This window comes from Nerophis ophidion, linkage group LG07 (genome assembly GCF_033978795.1).
Source record: "Nerophis ophidion isolate RoL-2023_Sa linkage group LG07, RoL_Noph_v1.0, whole genome shotgun sequence".
NCBI lineage: Eukaryota > Metazoa > Chordata > Actinopteri > Syngnathiformes > Syngnathidae > Nerophis > Nerophis ophidion.
This window is the reverse complement of record NC_084617.1, coordinates 49,855,259-49,874,184: the sequence shown is the minus strand read 5'-3', so window position 1 is coordinate 49,874,184 and position 18,926 is coordinate 49,855,259. Positions and strand designations below refer to the sequence as shown.

At 38.0% G+C, this 18,926-nt stretch overlaps 1 protein-coding gene and 1 long non-coding RNA gene across 2 annotated transcripts; one reads left to right on the top strand and one right to left on the bottom strand.

Annotated features, from left to right (window-relative positions):
- Nucleotides 1-1,016: 1,016 nt before the first annotated feature.
- LOC133556416 (arrestin domain-containing protein 3-like) lies at nucleotides 1,017-12,603 on the top strand. Its single transcript, XM_061906327.1, has 6 exons — nucleotides 1,017-1,345; nucleotides 7,295-7,370; nucleotides 7,436-7,583; nucleotides 7,650-7,746; nucleotides 9,241-9,497; nucleotides 12,342-12,603. The coding sequence occupies exons 1-6, from the start codon at nucleotides 1,102-1,104 to the stop codon at nucleotides 12,564-12,566; spliced, it is 1,047 nt and encodes a 348-aa protein (XP_061762311.1). The 5' UTR covers nucleotides 1,017-1,101; the 3' UTR covers nucleotides 12,567-12,603.
- LOC133556419 (uncharacterized) lies at nucleotides 10,206-18,867 on the bottom strand. Its single transcript, XR_009807520.1, has 2 exons — nucleotides 18,413-18,867; nucleotides 10,206-12,562 (listed from the first exon to the last, which is right to left on the bottom strand). It is a non-coding gene; the product is annotated as an uncharacterized LOC133556419 (long non-coding RNA).
- Between the last annotated feature and the right edge of the window lie 59 nt (nucleotides 18,868-18,926).

The following is an 18,926-nucleotide window of genomic DNA, read 5'->3' as shown; positions in this document are numbered from 1 at the left end:
CTTTTGTTCTTCTTTCTGTCCCTTGTCAAATTTTTTGTAATACAAATACACATTAAATAAGCATATTCTGTATATTTCAAAGGCAATCATTTTTATTATAAGAAGTTTTTGGAACACCTCCAACTATGTTCAACCAATCAGCGTTCGACAGCACAGCCCGCCCCCGAAAGGGTCCTGGAAAACTAAATCTACCCGGGTCGTTTTTGGTGGAAACACAGGCGGAACTTTATTCATCCGGGTGAGTGGGAAAGTTCCTGGAAAAAGTTCCTGTGGTGGTAAAGGGCCTAATGAGAAGTTTGTTAAGCGCAAAAATATTGACTAAAGTGGTGAAGCCTTATTTGCATTTGCACTTGAATTTTTTTGACGTTTTATTTAAGAAAACACATATACCTTTATTATTATATTTCATGTATTCATTTAGATTTTTTTTTTATCATTTTATCACTGATTTAACTTTGTGTAAAAAAATGTTTCATCTGATTTTACGAGTCCCTTCTTTTGCAGTATATTTGATTAGTATTTATTTTCTAATCAGCCTGACCTAAGCCTTAATGATAATCTTTGTAATTAACACATGCTTTCATGTCATTTGACAAAGTTAAACTGTAAGTAGTTTAGATGAAATTACTGAACATGATGAAAATCCAGAATATGATAAAAAAAAAAATTATACATACAATTTTTATTTTACTTTATTTCTGCTTGTATTTCTTCTGTGTTTTATCGTTGTAGCATGTTTTTCTTCTTTCATATGAAACTCTGGGTCTGAAATAAATATATATATCTAATTCGTGTTCATATTGAGTGTGTCCCGGGCCTCTCTGTAGTGGCAAAAATTAGGCCCCCGAGATCAAAAAGGTTTTTAAACATGTCTATAGAAAATGGGAGCGGCACATTGAGTACATATTCATACACCAGTAACCCCAATGTTTTAGTTAGCGTAAAATATGTTGTGTTTAAAATGTGACAAAACCTGACTAACCCGCAGCGTGCCGCCCTTATCTGATGAAGTGACTGAAGAGGAAGCACATAAACATAAACAGTGCGTGCGGACCACACTTTCTTCACGGACCTGAACTGAATGTTCCGTCCTCGTGGAACATGCCGATCAGTAACTTTTCAATCGAGTACGATGCTATCAATCCTCAAAACACTTTCACAAACGGGGATACCATCAAGGGGAGAATCGTCGTCGTGGCGTCGAAAGAAACCAAAATCCAATGGCTGGCCGTGATTGCCAAAGGAAAAGGAGAAGCTCACTCCACTAACGAAGACAGCTCATTCAGCGTTTACGAGACTTATTACAACATTAGACAAATCATCTCGGAAGATGCGAGACAAGATGGTAAGTCAGTTTCGTTGTTCTTGGAGGAATGGTCTTAGTGTTATTGCTACAATCAATTACAAACCCTGTTTCCATATGAGTTGGGAAATTGTGCTAGATGTTAGGTGTACCCCGCCTTCCGCCCGATTGTAGCCGAGATAGGCACCAGCGCCACCCGCTACCCCAAAAGGGAATAAGCGGTACAAAATGGATGGATGGATGGTTAATATAAACGGAATACAATGATTTGCAAATCATTTTCAACCCATATTCAATTGAATATGCTACAAAGACAACATATTTGATGTTCAAACTGAAAAACATTTTTTTTTGTGCAAATAATCATTAATTTTAGAATTAGATGCCAGCAACACGTGACAAAGAAGTTGGGAAAGGTGGCAATAAATACTGATAAAGTTGAGGAATGCTCATTAAAAACACTTATATGGAACATCCCACAGGTGTGCAGGCTAATTGGGAACAGTTGGGTGCCATGATTGGGTATAAAAGCAGCTTCTATGAAATGCTAAGCAATTCGCAAACAAGGATGGTGCGAGAGTCACCAATATGTAAGCAAATTGTCGAACAGTTTTAGAACATTTCTCAACAAGCTATTGCAAGGAATTTAGGGATTTTACCATCTACGGTCCGTAAAATCATCAAAAAGTTCAGAGAATCTGGAGAAATCACTGCACGTAAGAGATGATATTGCGGACTTTTGATCCCTCGGGCGGTACTGCATCAAAAACCAACATAAGTGTGTAAAGCATATCACCACATGGGCTCAGGAACACTTCATAAAACCACTTTCAGTAACTGCAGTTGGTTCCTACGTCTGTAAGTGCAAGTTAAAAATCTGCTTTGCAAAGCAAAACCCATTTATCAACAACACCAAGGAACACCGCTGGCTTCGCTGGGCCCGAGCTCATCTAAGATGGACTGATGCAAAGTGGAAAAGTGTTCTGTGGTCTGACGAGTCCACATTTCAAATTATATTTGGAAACTGTGGACGTGGTGTCTTCCGGCACAAAGAGGAAAATAACCATCCGGATTGTAATAGGCGCACAGTTCAAAAGCCAGCATCTGTGATGGTATGGGGGTGTATTAGTGCCCAAGGCATGGGTCACTTACACATCTGTGAAGGCACCATTAATGCAGAAAGGTACATACAGGTTTAGGAGCAACATATGTTGTCATCCAAGCAACATTATCATAGATGCCCCTGCTTATTTCAGCAAAACAATGCCAAGCCACGTGTTACAACAGTGTGGTTTTGTAGTAAAAGAGTGCGGGTACTTTCCTGGCCCGCCTGCAGTCCAGACCTGTCTCCCATCGAAAATGTGTGGCACATTATGAAGCGTAAAATACGACAGCGGAGACCCCGGACTGTTCAACGACTAAAGCTCTACATAAAAAAAGAATGAGAAAGAATTCCACTTTCAAAGCTTCAACAATTAGTTTCCTCAGTTCCCAAAACGTTTATTGAGTGTTTTTTTAAAAGAAAAGGTGTGGTAACAGAGTGGTGAACATGCCCTTTCCCAACTACTTTGGCACGTGTTGCAGCCAAGAAATTCTAAGTTAATTATTATTTGCAAAAAAAAAATAAGTTTATGATTTTGAACATCAAATATCTTGTCTTTGTATTGCATTCAATTGAATATGGGTTGAAAAGGATTTGCAAATCATTGTATTCAGTTTATATTTACATCTAACACAATTTCCCAACTCATATGGAAACAGGGTTTGTATATGAGCAGGGGTGTTTAACCTTTTCGACACTCAAATATTAACACTGAATTAGTCACAGTAGTCATATTCAATATCTGACCTACTTACAGTTTACAAGGATAAACCTTTTCAAAAATATATGAAAGCATGTGTTAATAATTTTTATCAAGGCTTAGGTCAGACTCCTAACAAAAATAAATACCTATCAAATATAGTGCAAAAGAAGGGACTCATAAAAAAATAACTCATAAATAAATTTACATACAATTATGCGGTGCTAATGTTAATACATTTTAACTCAATTAAAAAAAAGGTAACACTTTAATATGGGAAACATATTCTAAGTAGCAAAGACTTAATTTAGAGTTAAATTTAACCTACTTACAGTTTAGTAGGATACACCTTGTCATATGGACAGCCGTAAGCGTCTACATTTTGCTTTATATTTATTTTTTTAACTTATTTTTTGTCTGGTTTTATATTTGATTTGTATCATCCCTTGAGGTGTGTATTACTTTTTTTGTTCGGGGCAGGAAATATAAGATTTTATTCATCATGTTCCTTCTCAAGCATAGGTGTGTAAATATGTGTTTAGTTCCTAAAGTTGAATTGTCTATTAATCAAAAATGCACATCAATGAGAAGGAGATAAATAAAAAATGAATGAATGAAAAAAAAGTTTTTTGGACACGAGGGGAACATATTGTAAGTAACTTAGACTTAGGGGTTGAGGTTATTGTAGTTCTGTGTTTTGTTATGTAAGAACAGACCATATTCATTAAGTGGTATTAAAGGGAACATGCAGAATAAGGCATTAATAAGTACTTAATAATGACTAATTAACAGCCAATATGTTACTAATTTTCATGTTAATAAGCAACTAATTAATGGTGAATATGTTCCCCATACTCGCGTTACCAAAATAAATAATACATATGTTTCTTCAATCAATTTCAAGTGAAAATGCAGCTTCACCACTTTAGTCATATTTTTTGCTCTTAAGAATCTTCTCTATGAGTTTGGCTCCAGACTTCTTCTGTTTGATGGAGATTGTCATTACTGCCACAAGTGGTTGAAAAGTGTATCACAACTGAATACTTAAAAACATATTTATTGGCCCAACAATGGGCCTCTGCCCTATGGTTAAAGGAGAACTGCACTTTTTGGGGATTTTTGCCTATCGTTCACAATCATTATGAGAGACAAACGACAATTTTTTTTTTCTTAAGATTTTAAAGATGTTAAAAAAACGCCTGAAAGATGCGGCTAATGGGAATCAACGTTGTAGCCTTCAAAATCCTCTAAAACAACTTCAAAACCCTTCATCAACTTTTATATGCACACTGCAAGTCTATATATAATGTAATACCACACACCTTCATATCAATATGTAATATGCTCTATATCAGGGGTGCCCACACTTTTTCTGCAGGCGAGCTACTTTTCAATTGACCAACTCGAGGGGATCTACCTCATTTATATATATCACTTATATTTATTTATTTATGAAAGAGACAGTTTTGTAAACAAGTTAAATGTGTTTAATGATAATACAAGCATGTGTAACACATATAGATGTCTTTCTTTCACGAAGACAAGAATATAAGTTGGTGTATTACCTGATTCTGATGACTTGCATTGATTGGAATCAGACAGTAATGATGATAACGCCCACATTTTCAAATGGAGGAGAAAAAAAGTTGTCCTTTCTGTACAATACCACATGAAAGTGGTTGGTTTTTGGCATCTAATTCATCCAGCTTCCATACACTTTACAAGAAAAACATTGACGGCAAATTCCGTAGCTTGCTTGATTTACATTCACGGCACCCGAGGGTCTTGTGAGATGACGCTTGCTGCTGCCAGTTCATTATTATGAAAAAATGACAGAGAGGAAGGCGAGAAACACTTTTTATTTCAACAGACTTTCGCGCCGTCCCTTAGGTCAAAACTCTAAAGGCCGACTGCACATTTCCTATCTTCACAATAAAAGCCCTGCTTCATGCTGCCTGCGCTAACAAAATAAGAGTCTCGGAAAGCTGGCGTGCACAAGTGATGTGCACGCCAGCTTTCTGAGGGATCGCTTGTGCACGCCAGTTTTATATATATATATATATATATATACAATGTATTTATACAGTGTATTTATATATATATAAATATATACACCGTATATATACTTTAAATAATGTTGTAACAGACATAATTTAATATGCTTTATATACACACTGCAAGTATGTATATATATACATATATATATATATATATAGTAACAGACACCTTCATAACAATATGTAATATGTTTTATACATACACTACAAGTATATATATAAATGTAGTAACAGACACGTCATAACCATATGTGATATATACACTGCAAGTATACATACATACATATATATATACATATGTATATATACATATATAAGTGTAGTAACAGACACCATAACAATATGTGATGTGTTTTATATACACTTATAGTGTTTAAATAAAACATTTCACATATATACAAGTATATACATGTATAAAATGTAGTAATAGACATAATATGTAATATGTACAATATACACACTGCATGTATAAAGGAAATATAGTAACAGACATGTTCATAACAATATGTAATATGTATATTATTTACTGTATTTTGGTCATTTTAACCATTTCTGGGATTGATTTCTTCCACGGATTGATTTTTGTTTCCACAGCAGCGCACGTCTGACTTCTGGCAACAAATGTGTGTTCTTGCTTTCGGAATCAAACACGAGTGTGTTTTCTAATCGTGGCAGACTTGGTAACAGAATACAAAAATAACTATTTTTGGACAAATTAGAATTCACAACCTCATACTTTTGAAGCAGAATATACTGCTGCTTCTAGAAGGGTGCACGAAGGAAGAGTGAGACGTTGGAGTAGACGGCAGCTGGGAAAGAGAGGGAGAAAGCGATTTTGGCACTATAAATATGGAACTTGGAGACACGCTATTTCGACATAAATGGATTGCTAGCCTAAAATCATCATGAAACATCCCCGGCCAGCTGGACCAAAAAGATGTCAAACAATCATTGGGGCGGTATAGCTCGGTTGGCAGAGTGGCTGTGCCAGCAACTTGAGAATTACAGGTTCGATCCCCGCTTCTGCTATCCTAGTTACTGCCATTGTGTCCTTGGGCAAGACACTTTACCCACCTGCTCCCAGTGCCACCCAAACTGGTTTAAAAATGTAACTTCGATATTGGATTTCACTATGTAAAGCGCTTTGAGTCACTAGAGAAAAGCGCTATATAAATATAATTCACTAATTCACATGATACACGCAGCACGTCAAACGTCTAAGTACAACTACAGTACATACACTGTCTGGCTAGCTCAGCTGTGTACTAACAAAACATGAAATAAGACTTTACAGATACTGTAATATGATTGTTCATGTTTTCCAGTCAGTGCAGATTGGTGTCATATTAGCAGTGTTGTGCATTACAAACTGAAACGCATTTCGTGTTGACGTCGGAGCTAGCTTGTCTCTTGCCGTGGTTAGCTTTTACGGCTAATATTGATGTGTTACTACCGATTTTACCTCCAATTTTTCATATGTGTGAGCAAACGCCAAGACTCCTTGAGCATTCAGTGGCGCACATGTGAGCGACGGCAGACGTGCACACTGTTATGCGCATATCTTTTTATTTGATTTTGTGCGTGGCCTAGTTTTGCCGTGCGCAGAGGACGCAATTGCACAGGCGCGTACCTTAGAGGGAACGTTGGTTACTACGCTAGAAAAAAAAAGAGTTCCTCTGTGTTTGCTCCTACGATAACAATGGCGCTACAGCTTGGTTATTATACAAGTTACGGAACGTAAATGAAGTATTGCTGATGGTTTTCGAAAGCATTTTAAAGTGATTTAGAGGTAGAATTGATTGCTCCCATTAGCTGCATCGCTAGCCACCTAGAACGAGCCAATTTTTACATGTTAGAAAGCGGGAAAAAAAAACAAAAAAAAAGCGTTTGTCTTGTCGCTCATAATGATTGTCGCTCATTATGATTGTGAATGATAGGCAACATTTTTACAGAGTGCAGTTCCCCTTTAAGAAACACTGTGCTAACAGATGGTCACCTGGCGGTATGGCTTTACACACGGTTGACTTTCCTGAAGCCAGACTGGGATAGATTCCCTTCCAGTGCCCATGGGAGTACCACACATGAGCATGATTAGCAATAACTTCTGTAAATGATGCACTCATGATTTACAGGTGACACCTTCCCAGCTATCAAAGTTATTGGCCAAGGAAGACACCTATTTCCTTTTTGCTTCAAGATTCCTGACAGGTATTTTAGTAATCTTCGTTTGACTTCACTCTTGTTTGGACCATTCAATTAATTTTTCTTTACAGAGGTTTACCGTCATCGATAAAATGCAGTTTGTGTACAATTGTTTATAAGCTTAAGGCAGAGCTTAAGCAATCGGGGAAGTTGCTGAAAAAAGCTGATGAATACTTCAAATTTGTCTCCAAACCACCTTTGGAGATTTCCGGCCTTACGGTGAGAAGTGTTTGATGTTTTAAATGAATGTCCAAACATACATTTTGAAGAGAGCTGTTCTTTCAGGAACCTCGTCATGGTTTCAAGCAGACAAGTGTCAAGCTCTTTGGCTCAGGAACAGTGACCATGGACGTTTACACTGACAGACTGGGATACAAGCAAGGTAATCCTGTATGCATATTGATATACTTTACTTTTCAAAAATGCAGCCATTTCTATCTTAAATTAAAAAAAAATCCCCTGAAAAATCCCCCTTAGAGCAGAGAAACCTGCAGAACAGGCTTGTAGGGATAAAATAGCCTGTGTTTTTTTTCCTGACCTTACAAATATATACATAAATATAAATACATATAGGGCTTCACGGTGGAAGAGGGGTTAGTGCGTCTGCCTCACAATACGAAGGTCCTGATCAGTCCTGGGTTCAATCCCTTTCTGTGTGGAGTTTGCATGTCCTCCCCGTGCGTGGGTTCCCTCCGGGTACTCCGGCTTCCTCCCACTTCCAAAGACATGCACCTGGGGATAGGTTGATTGGCAACACTAAATTGGCCCTAGTGTGTGAATGTGAGTGTGAATGTTGTCTGTCTATCTGTGTTGGCTCTATGATGAGGTGGCGACTTGTCCAGGGTGCAGCCCGCCTTCCGCCTGATTGTAGCTGAGATAGGCGCCAGCGCCCCCCGAGAACCCGAAGGGAATAAGCGGTAGAAAATGAATCAATGGATGGATGGATAAATACATATAATATACATGTATGTATAAATACGTGTGTGTGTGTGTGTATATATATATATATATATATATATATATATATATATATATATACATATATATACAGTATCTATATTTTATTTTATTTTGTTTTATTTTTAAATAAAGTGGATTGGATTGAACTGGGTGTACCCCGCCTTCCGCCCGAATGCAGCTGAGGTAGGCTCCAGCACCCCCCCACGACCCCAAAAAGGACAAGTGGTTGAAAATGGAAGGATGGATATATATATAAATATATATATATATATATATACAAACACAAATGTTTGTGTATATATATATATTTATACATATGTATATATACATATGTATATATATATATATATATGGTCATTTTAAGCTGGATTGTAACTTCTTTCGTAGGTGCATTGATTTCACAGAGTGCATAGCAACAAACACCATTTCCTTCAAAACAGCAACATCGGGAGAATTTTTTTGTGTTTCTATGCTATGTGAGATCCAAGGAGCGGCATCATGTAGCACTGTTGCTAAACGTTTAAAATAGTAACATACAAAACCCTCTCTCACTGGGATGTCGACTGATGGGATGGTTGTATATTTTGTCACATGTGCTCTCCTTGAGCTGGTAAATTCTGAAAAATCCTCACTCCTCAGATTTAAAAAAAAAAAAAAAAAGACTTCCTAGCGATGGTCTTATGCTGCATTCTAAATGTCGACAGCGATTTGATTTGACCAACTTCTCGGTTCGGTGTCGCTACGCCAGAAAAGTTGTTCCTCAAGAGCAATTTCGTAATAATTTTTATTATGTTGTTTAATTCACTGAATATACTCCACTTCTTCTCAGCACTTCACACATTTTCTTATGTCTATCTCTAGCTATAAACGTACCGTGCTGATCCGTGCATAAACTAAAGCATGTCTCTTCTTACAGGAGAGATTGTCCAAATCCGAGCTGAAGTTCTAAACCAATCAACTCGCTTGGCAACACCAATCATACTGTTCTATCTGAAGCAGACCTCCTTTGGCAATTGTCTCCAAAGTGGAGTTGAAAAAAAGCTTCTTAAAATGGAGGCCAACCCTGTGGCCTCCGGTAGCAAAGACACAATCATCAAAAGGATCAAAATCCCTGGAAAACTACCACCCTCCATTTTAAACTGCTCCATCTTCAAAATGGAGTACATGATCCGGGTGAGTTAAATGTTTAGTTTCTGGTGTGCTTTGTTTTTGAATACATATACTGTACTACAATACTACTAATGTTTGCCTGCTTTTTATTGTTTGGTTGAAAAAATTGTGCACTTTTTAGTCATTGGTGAAATAAACTCAAACATAAAGTGTAACACAATGAGGTTGTCAGCTCTGTTAGATGCTATAATAAAATAACACTGTGATTAAAACATTTTTTTTAATAATATGCAAAATATTATGTGGATATAAAGTTGTCTGTCTACCAATATTTTGGTACCGGTACCAAAATGTATTCCGGTACTTTTTTAAATAAATGGGGACCACAAAAATTGCATTTTTTCAAACAAAAAAATCCTAGGGAACATTAAACATATGTTTCTTATTGCAATCGAATTGTGTCCTTAAATAAAATAGTGAACATACTAGACAAATTGTCTTTTAGTTGTGAGTAAGCAAACAAAGGCTCCTCATTAGTCTGCTGACGTATGCAGTAACATATTGTGTCGTTTATCATTCTATTATTTTGTCAAAATTATAAGGGACAAGTTGAAAACATTGATTATTAATCCACTTTTTCATTTACGGTTAATATCTGCTTATTTTATGTTTCAACATGTTCTATCTACACTTCTGTTAAAATGTAATAATCACTTTTTCTTCTATTGTTTAAAACTTTACATTAGTTTTGGATGATACCACAATTGTTGGTATTGATCCGATACCAAGTAGTTACAGGATCATACATTGGTCGTATTGTAAGTCCTCATGTGTCCAGGAACGTAATTACTGAGTTTAAGAATACAATATACATTTTTTTTTTTAAAAGAAAAAAGATTGAGTAACGATATAAAAAAATATCAACGTAATCATAGTAATATCAACTACATACGCTCTTGTACTTGGTGTTATTACAGTGGATGTCAGGTGTAGATCCACCCATGGCATTTGTTTACATTGTGACGCCAGTGAGCTATTGTATCCTCCTACAGTGTGTAGTGAAGCATGTTTAGCTATTTCTCGTCCTGCAGGGATGATACTTGTAAGAAACGTACTTTATTTGTCGCCGTGGAGACGAGGATTAGTGATTTAGAAGAAGCTAAAACACGGCCAATTGCAGATGGACATTAGCCGCTAGCGAGCTAGCATCGTCCAAAAGCACCTCTTCCCAAGGAAGTTTCAGTGTTATAACTTCACTTTTATTTTTGAATTTTAAGCCAAAATACGTCCATTCTCCCTTTTTTGTCTACAAACTGTGTCTGCTTGTAAGTACTCAGTGTGTGTGCGCTGCCGAACATGCTCCTCCGCTTGTAAAACCAGCAATGTCACAATGTGACGGCAAGGCGCCGTCATGCCTGTAAAAAAAAAAAATTGCGAACCGGTACTTTTCAAACAGAGTATAGTACCCTTTTTGATTCATTAATACCGCAATACTACACTAGTACCGGTATACCATACAAACCTATGTGAATATATGCATAATTTAGGTACAGAATGGCAATCTTTATGTACGATATTAGGAAATATTTGGTTAATTTATGATGTACTTTTCAAAATGTAAGGAATCGCTTCCATTCTCATAAATGTACAGCTAAAATAAAAAGGTAGCTATTTTTGTGAATGAAAACTATACTGCAGCTCCAATGAATGGATTATGTTTCATGCTCCTATCATTGATTGATTGATTGATTGAAAGTTTTATCAGTAGATTGCACAGTACAGTACATATTCCGTACAATTGACCACTAAATGGTAGCACCTGAATAAGTTTTTCAACTTGTTTAAGTCGAGGTCCACGTTAATCAATTCATGGTATTCATCACACATTTGTGTTGCCATTAAACAGAGTTCATCAGGTTCAATCATATTTCCGAGCCACGCCCTGTGCTGTTCAAAGGCAAGGTTTAAAAGTCATTCTACTGCAAGAATGTGAATTTAATGTGACTTTAGTATAAGTGACGATGCATGAATGAAGTCTAAAATTCATAAAGCTATCACTTTTACCACCAAATTTGTACATATCGTATTTACTGATGATGCTCTATTATAGTTGTTGTTGTGTTTGCTGTTTTTGTTTTTGTCTCTCTGTCTTGTCCCCACAATTTCTCTCTCTGTCTTCCTTTTTTCTCTTTCTATCCCCTCCTGCTCCGGCCCGGCTGCCCCAAATGATAATATAAATACATTTAATTAAAGTTAAATACAAATAAGGCAACATGAGAAGTATCCCACACTTCTCTTGTGTAAAGTAAATCTGAACAGCTGATATGGGCATCTACTACTGTATATGATTTGCCTGAGAAAAAAAAAATATACAAAAATGCATAAACACAACAAGAAACTAAATTAACACTCTTTTTAAATCACATTGATTTAATAACATTATAATATATATTGTGTGCAAACTGAAAAAATGTGTGTACCATTGGTATGGTTTGTTTTTTGCGGGTGATCTACAAAGACTCAGGCATTGAGCACCCTTTGAGAGAAAAAGAGGAACAACTGATGAGGAAAAACACATTTAAATCAGCACAAAGTGCTTCCATGCAAGCCCCGAAAGAACATTTTGAAAATGAAGACTACATTTCCTGCATCTGGGTGCATTTCTACACTATAGTTAACTTTTACATTTATTGTCATCTACTAACCTCTTTTGGCTGTATATATATATAGAAAAAATACAAGTTAAATAAATCGCACAACCTATTTTGCTCAGTTAGCAGACGCACAAGGTTAGTAGTTCAGCTTTGTATGCGCTATCAAGTTTGCACGTGTTTTAGTACACACAAAACTTTGCTAGCTCAGGCCCTATGTGTATGGAAACTGGTTTAACACAGTTATTTTTGGCAGGTCTATCTGGATATGAAATACACCGAAGACCATGGTATCACGATACCATTAATTGTCCTGCCTGGCGTTCCACAACAGTCTTCTGCAGCTTTTGAGGGCGAGGCATCAGGAAACCCCAACCACCCTACCTGGAGCAGCACACCTCAACTTTTGGAGCCCCCACCAGCCTATGAAGCACTATTTCCATCCAGTACTGCTTCTGACAACGATGTTAGTGGACTCTGAAGAAGAAAAAAAACACCAATAAAAAATGTAGACCAACTTTCTCTATCATGCTTTCTTCTGTGCTCTAATTGAGTGAAAGCTCCAATGCATTTACTACACCAAAAATCCGGATTTTGGCGTGCTCCACCTTACGCATTTTTCATCCAATTCAAACCGTTCCAACTTCAAACTCCTCAGCCTATTCTGGAATCGCGGGCTTTCCCTTGACAAATTCCAAAAATTCCCAGATTTCTCAGGATTCCAGGTTTTCCCAGACATTTCAGAATATTCCCTTTTTTTAGCATTTCCCCAAAAATTCCCTTGTTTCCCCAAATCCCCAAATTTCCATGAAATGAATGGGACATTTTTCAAATTACCACAACTACTATATTTTTATCCGATTCAAACCGTTCCAAATTCAAACTCTTGAACCTATTCGGAAATCGCGGGCTTTCCCTTGACAAATTAAAAAAATTCATACCCCAGATACCCCAGAATCCCTGGTTTTCCGGGACATTTTTCCTATTCAGAATGAATTAGCCATTTTTCTAACTTCCCCCACTTCCAAATTTTTTTAACCGATTCAAACCATTCCTGGACATTCAAACTTTCATTTTTCAAGTTCCAAAAAATTCTAGGAATTCACAGAATTAAAGCTTTTTTTGCCCTCTTTTCTGTCGACTACTCTTTCCACATTTTTCAACCCGCTTCAACCATTCCACCGACGAATCATTCCTCTCAATCAGGACAAAAAACAAAGTTGGTTTTTGAACTGGAAGAATTCCCGGTTTTACCAAAATTCCAGTAGTTCTGTAATTTCATTTCTCAATTAAAAAGGTTACTATTTCAACATTTCTTGAGCAATTTTTAAAAATTCCAACACCAACCATTTCAACTCATTCAGAATATTCACTTATTTTTCCCTTTTTTTTTTTAGCATTTTCCATAAAATTCCCTCTTTTCCTGGAAATCCCAAATTTCCATAAAATTAAATGGGACATTTTTCAACGTACCACAACTCCCACATTTGTTTATCCGATTCAAACCGTTCCAACTTCAAAAATATTCAGCCTGTTCAGGAATTATGTGCTCCCTTTTAACAATTATAAAAAATAAAAAAAATCCCGTATTTCTTAGAATTCCCAGTTTTTACGGAGACATTTTTCTCATTCAAAAATAATTATCCATATTTCCAACTTCCACAATTCCCAGATTTTTCAACCGATTCAAACCATTACACCTTCAACACATTCAATTCATCCTGAAAATCAGAACAAACATTTTTAAAAATTCAACACATTTCAAGGAATTCCTGGGTTTTTCCAATTCTTTTTTCCTACCTTTTTTAGTGTGATGACTCCTTTCACATTTTTCAACCCATTTTAATCGTTCCTTTGTCATAACATTCCTCTTAGCCACGACAAAAAGATTTAAGGTTTAAGAACTTAAAAATTCCCGAATTTTCCCGAAATTCAATTAAATAACTGTTACTATTACTTCGACGTTTATTGACTGATTTAAAGAATTCCAACACCGACCAATTCAGCTCATTCAGGACATTCAAACTCCTAATAATTTTTCCTTTTTAAATCCCACGTTTCCTAAAATTTCCCAAATTTCCAGGAAGTTCCCGTTGAAAGGAATGGTACATTTTTCCAAGTTGCACAATTTCCACATTTTTCAACCAATTCCAACTAGTGTTGTAACGATACCAATATATTGAACTAAAATGAAATGGTACTCAAATTATTTCGATACTTTTCTGTACTTTTCAAAATAAAGAGGACCACAAAAAATTGCATTATGGGCTTTATTTTAACCAAAAATCTTAGGATACATTAAACATACGTTTTTTGTTAAAGTTAAGTCCTTAAATAAAATAGTGAACATGCTAGACAACTTGTCTTTTAGTAGTAAGTAAACAAACAAAGGCTCCTAATTAGTCTGCTGATGTATGCAGTATCATATTGCGTCATTTATCATTCTATTATTTTGTCAACATTATTAAGGACAAGTGGTAAAACATTTATTATTAATCTACTTGTTCATTTACTGTTAATATCTGTTTACTTCATCTTTTAACAAGTTCTGTCCACACTTCTGTTAAAATGTAATAATCATGTATTCTTTTGTTGTTTGATACTTTACATTAGTTTCGGATGTTACCACAAATGTGGGTACCAATCCGATACCAAGTAGTTACTGGATCATTCATTGGTCATATTCAAAGTCGTCATGTGTCAAGGGACATATTTCCTGAGTATATAAACATGATATACATTTTTAAAAAACCAAAGAAGATGTTCTGATGCCAAAAATATTGATGTAATCATAGTAGTATCGACTAGATACGTGCCTGCACTTGATATCGTTACATTGGATGTTAGGTGCAGATCCACCCATGGCGTTTGTTTACATTGTGATGCCGGTGAGCTACGGTGTGTAGTGAAGCATGTTTAGCTATTCCTCGCCCTGCAGGGATGATACTTGTGAGAAACTTATTTTATTAGTCGCCATGGAGGCGAGGATTAGTGATTTAGAAGTAGCTAAAACACTGCCGACGGTGGATGGATGTTAGCCGCTAGCTAGCTAGCCATGTCTTAAATCACTTCTTCCTGAGGGCATTTCAGTGTTATAACTTCACCTTTATCTTTAGTTTTCAAGCCAAAATGCGTCCGTTCTCCCTTTTCTGTCTACACACTGTGTCTGCTTGTAAGTACTCCGTGGTTGTGCGCTGCCAAACATGCACCTCTGCTTTTAAAACCAGCAATGACAAGTAGTGACAACGACGCGGGCGCAGGACGGTACGTTTCAGAGGCGGTATCATGCTCAAAATGATTCATTATTATGGCGGTACTATACTAATACTGTGTGGAGAGACACAGCCGACGGCCCGACAGCGGGCGGAGAGCAGCAGCCCGGGCCCACATGGAGGCCAGGAGGCGGGGCATGCGGCAGCGAGGAGAGGCGTGACGCACGTGGAGCGACACTACAGCGGCAATCTGAGCCAGGTGCGTATACCACACACCTGCTCACAATCTCTCTATCTGCTGCTAGAATATAAAAAGGGCGAGGGAGGAACGACCGGGAGAGCAGCACGGAGGAGGAAACCACGGCCAGCAGACCAAGAGCGCGACAACCCACAACGAGAGCGAGATGACGCACCCCCGCAGCAGACGCAAACCCCGGACGCGAGCCCCGGACGCCGAAAGGCGTGCAGCGGCAGCAGACAGGCAGTACGCGTGCACTGCAAAGTGGCGCGACCAAATACGGTAAACGCGCACTGAAAAGTGACGCACCAAAGGGCCAAAGGACAACAGATTTATTGAAAGAATAAATCCAAGTCAAACCTGTTATGATGCGTCATGTGTCAAGTGTCCTCACAACACACACGGTGATGGCGGGAAGTCCATCACATACTGGTATACCATACAACCCTAATTCCAAACATTCCACCTTCAACACATTCCACTCATCCTGGACATTCAAACTAACACTTTCCCAAGTTCCCAACCAAATTCCGGTGTTCTTGGAAATTCTTACTCTTCAACATTCAAACTATTCTTACATTTACACTACATTCTGTCAGCATTTCAGTTCAACTTCACCATTGGAACATTCACACGCAATTCCTTCAGGAATTGGCTCTTCTAGTTAGTCTTTGTAATTCAGTCTGAAGTTGTAATTGTTTCTTTCATTTTCCTCATTCTTGTTTTCTGATTAATGTTAAGTGACTAAAGTAACACACAAAGAGTGAATATTTTGCCGCCAAAAGAAAACTTGCTAGCTAATGCTAACACCAATGCTTGGTTTGCTCTATGAGTGACTAGCTTCGCCGGCTAATATTGTGTTAACTTCGGGAAATACCTGAATGTGTGTCCTCAAATCCGAGTTGGCTTTATTTACTCGGTGCCATAGGATCCTGCCAGCCTGGCCACGTCCGATATTTCACATCAGTCTTCAGGAGGGTCGGTGAGTGATGTTAGACAGCGGAGATGCGTTTAAGGTTTAAAAAATACTTAGGAAAATGTAGCTTTAATGGACGCTGATACGCTACTCGGGCACGGAACGTAGTTTCAGCACTGAAAAGCTGTTCGATGTTGAAAATAGCAACTTAAAATGTAGTTGAATGTTAGTTGTAGCGCCGCTAGCTACACTGGCTAACACTACCACATTACTATGCTTCTATTACACGAGTATCAAACTCAAGGCCCGGGGGGCCAGATGTGGCCCGCCACGTCATTTTATTTGGCCCCTCGAAAGCCTGGAAATAATATGTATCAATAAAGTACTGTAACTTTTACATTTATTGTATATTACTGTAAATGGAAAAACAGTACTGCTGTTTTTAATGGTTAAAAAAGGCGGCTCAGATGCCATTATTTTACTGTAAAATTTACATTAGTTTTTTTTTTAAATAATAAAGAAACTGCAATGTTGTTAAGGGTCACTATATGTACTTTTGGAAACACTTTTACTTTAAAAATGGTTTATTGTAATTTGTTTATATTGGTCTCTAATTGCTTTTGTATTTGTCAACCTTTTCCAAAGGTTTTTCACCTTATAGATATTTAATGAAAAAAAGAGACAATCAAGTCCAAAAATAAAAGGAGGAACAAAGATTTGTCTCATCATTGGATTTAAACAAAGAGTGAAGTCCCAGTGAAACCCCTGGTCAAAATGTCAAAATCCTTTTCAGGTTAGGGGAGAACAAAAACAAACAAACATAACTTGACAAACATCAAAGAACATAAAGGACATGAAAAACATTAAAGTAGCGGAGCTGATTCAACCAAGGTAATCAAAAAGGTCAACCAACGAACAAAATTTCTCTACAGAATCTCCTCTCTGGTCAACAAAAGCACCATGAAGATACTAGCGAGAACTCTCATTCAACCCTTTTTCAATTACGCGTGCACCTCCTGGTACCCCAGTACCTCCAAAACCCTCAAATCTAGACTTCAAACATCCTAGAACAAGCTAGTCAGGTTAATTCTAGACCTCCACCCCAGATCACACCTCACTCCTACCCACTTCTCCAAAGGACAGAGTAAAACAACTTGCACTGAGCCTAGTCTATAAAATTCGCTCCACCTCCCTGATACCGAAGTACATGTCAAACTACTTCCATAACGTAAATGACCAACATAACTACAACACCAGGGGGAGCTCCAAAAACCACGTTAAACCCAGATTCCGACCTAACAAAGGTCTTAACTCATTCTCCTTCTATGCCACATCAATATGGAATGCACTCTCAAAAGGTGTAAAAGAAAGTGCATCTCTACCTTCCTTCAAAACCACACTAAAAGAACACGTCCAGGCAACTACAACCCTAGCCTAACACCCTCCCCCCTCCACATCCCACCTCCAGGGATTGTAAATAATGAAATGTAAATGATCAACCTATTTGTTCTTATGCTTTCTGAGCTCACTATGTTCACTGCTCGTTGTACATATCCTACCAAGTCAGACCTACACTGTTTCAATGTCCATTTCTCAGATGATATCATTGATGACTGAAGTACTGATATCAACCAAACCTAACCCCCCCCCCCCCTTATTTTCTACCGCATGTCCCTTTTTTGGGGGGATACGGGGGGTTCTGGAACCTATCTCAGCTGTATTCGGCTGGAAGGCGGGGTTGACCCTGGACAAGTCACACACCTCATCACAGGGCCAACACAGATAGACAGACAACATTCACACTCACATTCAAACACTAGGGCCAATTTAGTGTTGCCAATCAACTTGTCGGAGCCACTGTGTCAAACCTGTTAAAGAACTGGTTTAGCTCATTAGCCCTCTGTTTGTCTCCGTCCACCCCCGACCCCCCGATGGTTTGAAGCCGGTGATGGTCTGCATACCTCTCCAGACCGCCTTCATGTTGTTATCCATTAGCTTCCCTTCCAGCTTCCTCCTGTAGTTCTCCTTGGCCTCCCTCAGTTTGGACAGCAGCACCTGAACTCTTTTCACCTCCTCCCTGTTACCAGCATTGAAGGCCCTCTTCTTCTCATTCAGTATGGCTTTGATGTCTTTGGTCACTCACGGCTTGTTGTTTGGGTAGCAGGTGACCGTCTTTGATGGAACATTTGAGTAACCAGAGGGAGCCCACGCAGTCACGGGGAGAACATGCAAACTCCACACAGAAATATCCAGAGCGCAATATCGAACCGAGGACTACTCAGGACCTTTGTATTGTGAGGCACATGCACTAACCCCTGTTCCACCCTGCTGCCCAACAATGTAAATAATCCAATATAACCACTGTTTTAGAGTGTCTCCTCTCCCTCAGTCAAAATATCAAAATCCTGTTTAACGTTCAAACGTGGCAGACAAGAAAAACAAGTTTTACAAAGTCTGCCAGCTCCTCCCATCCAG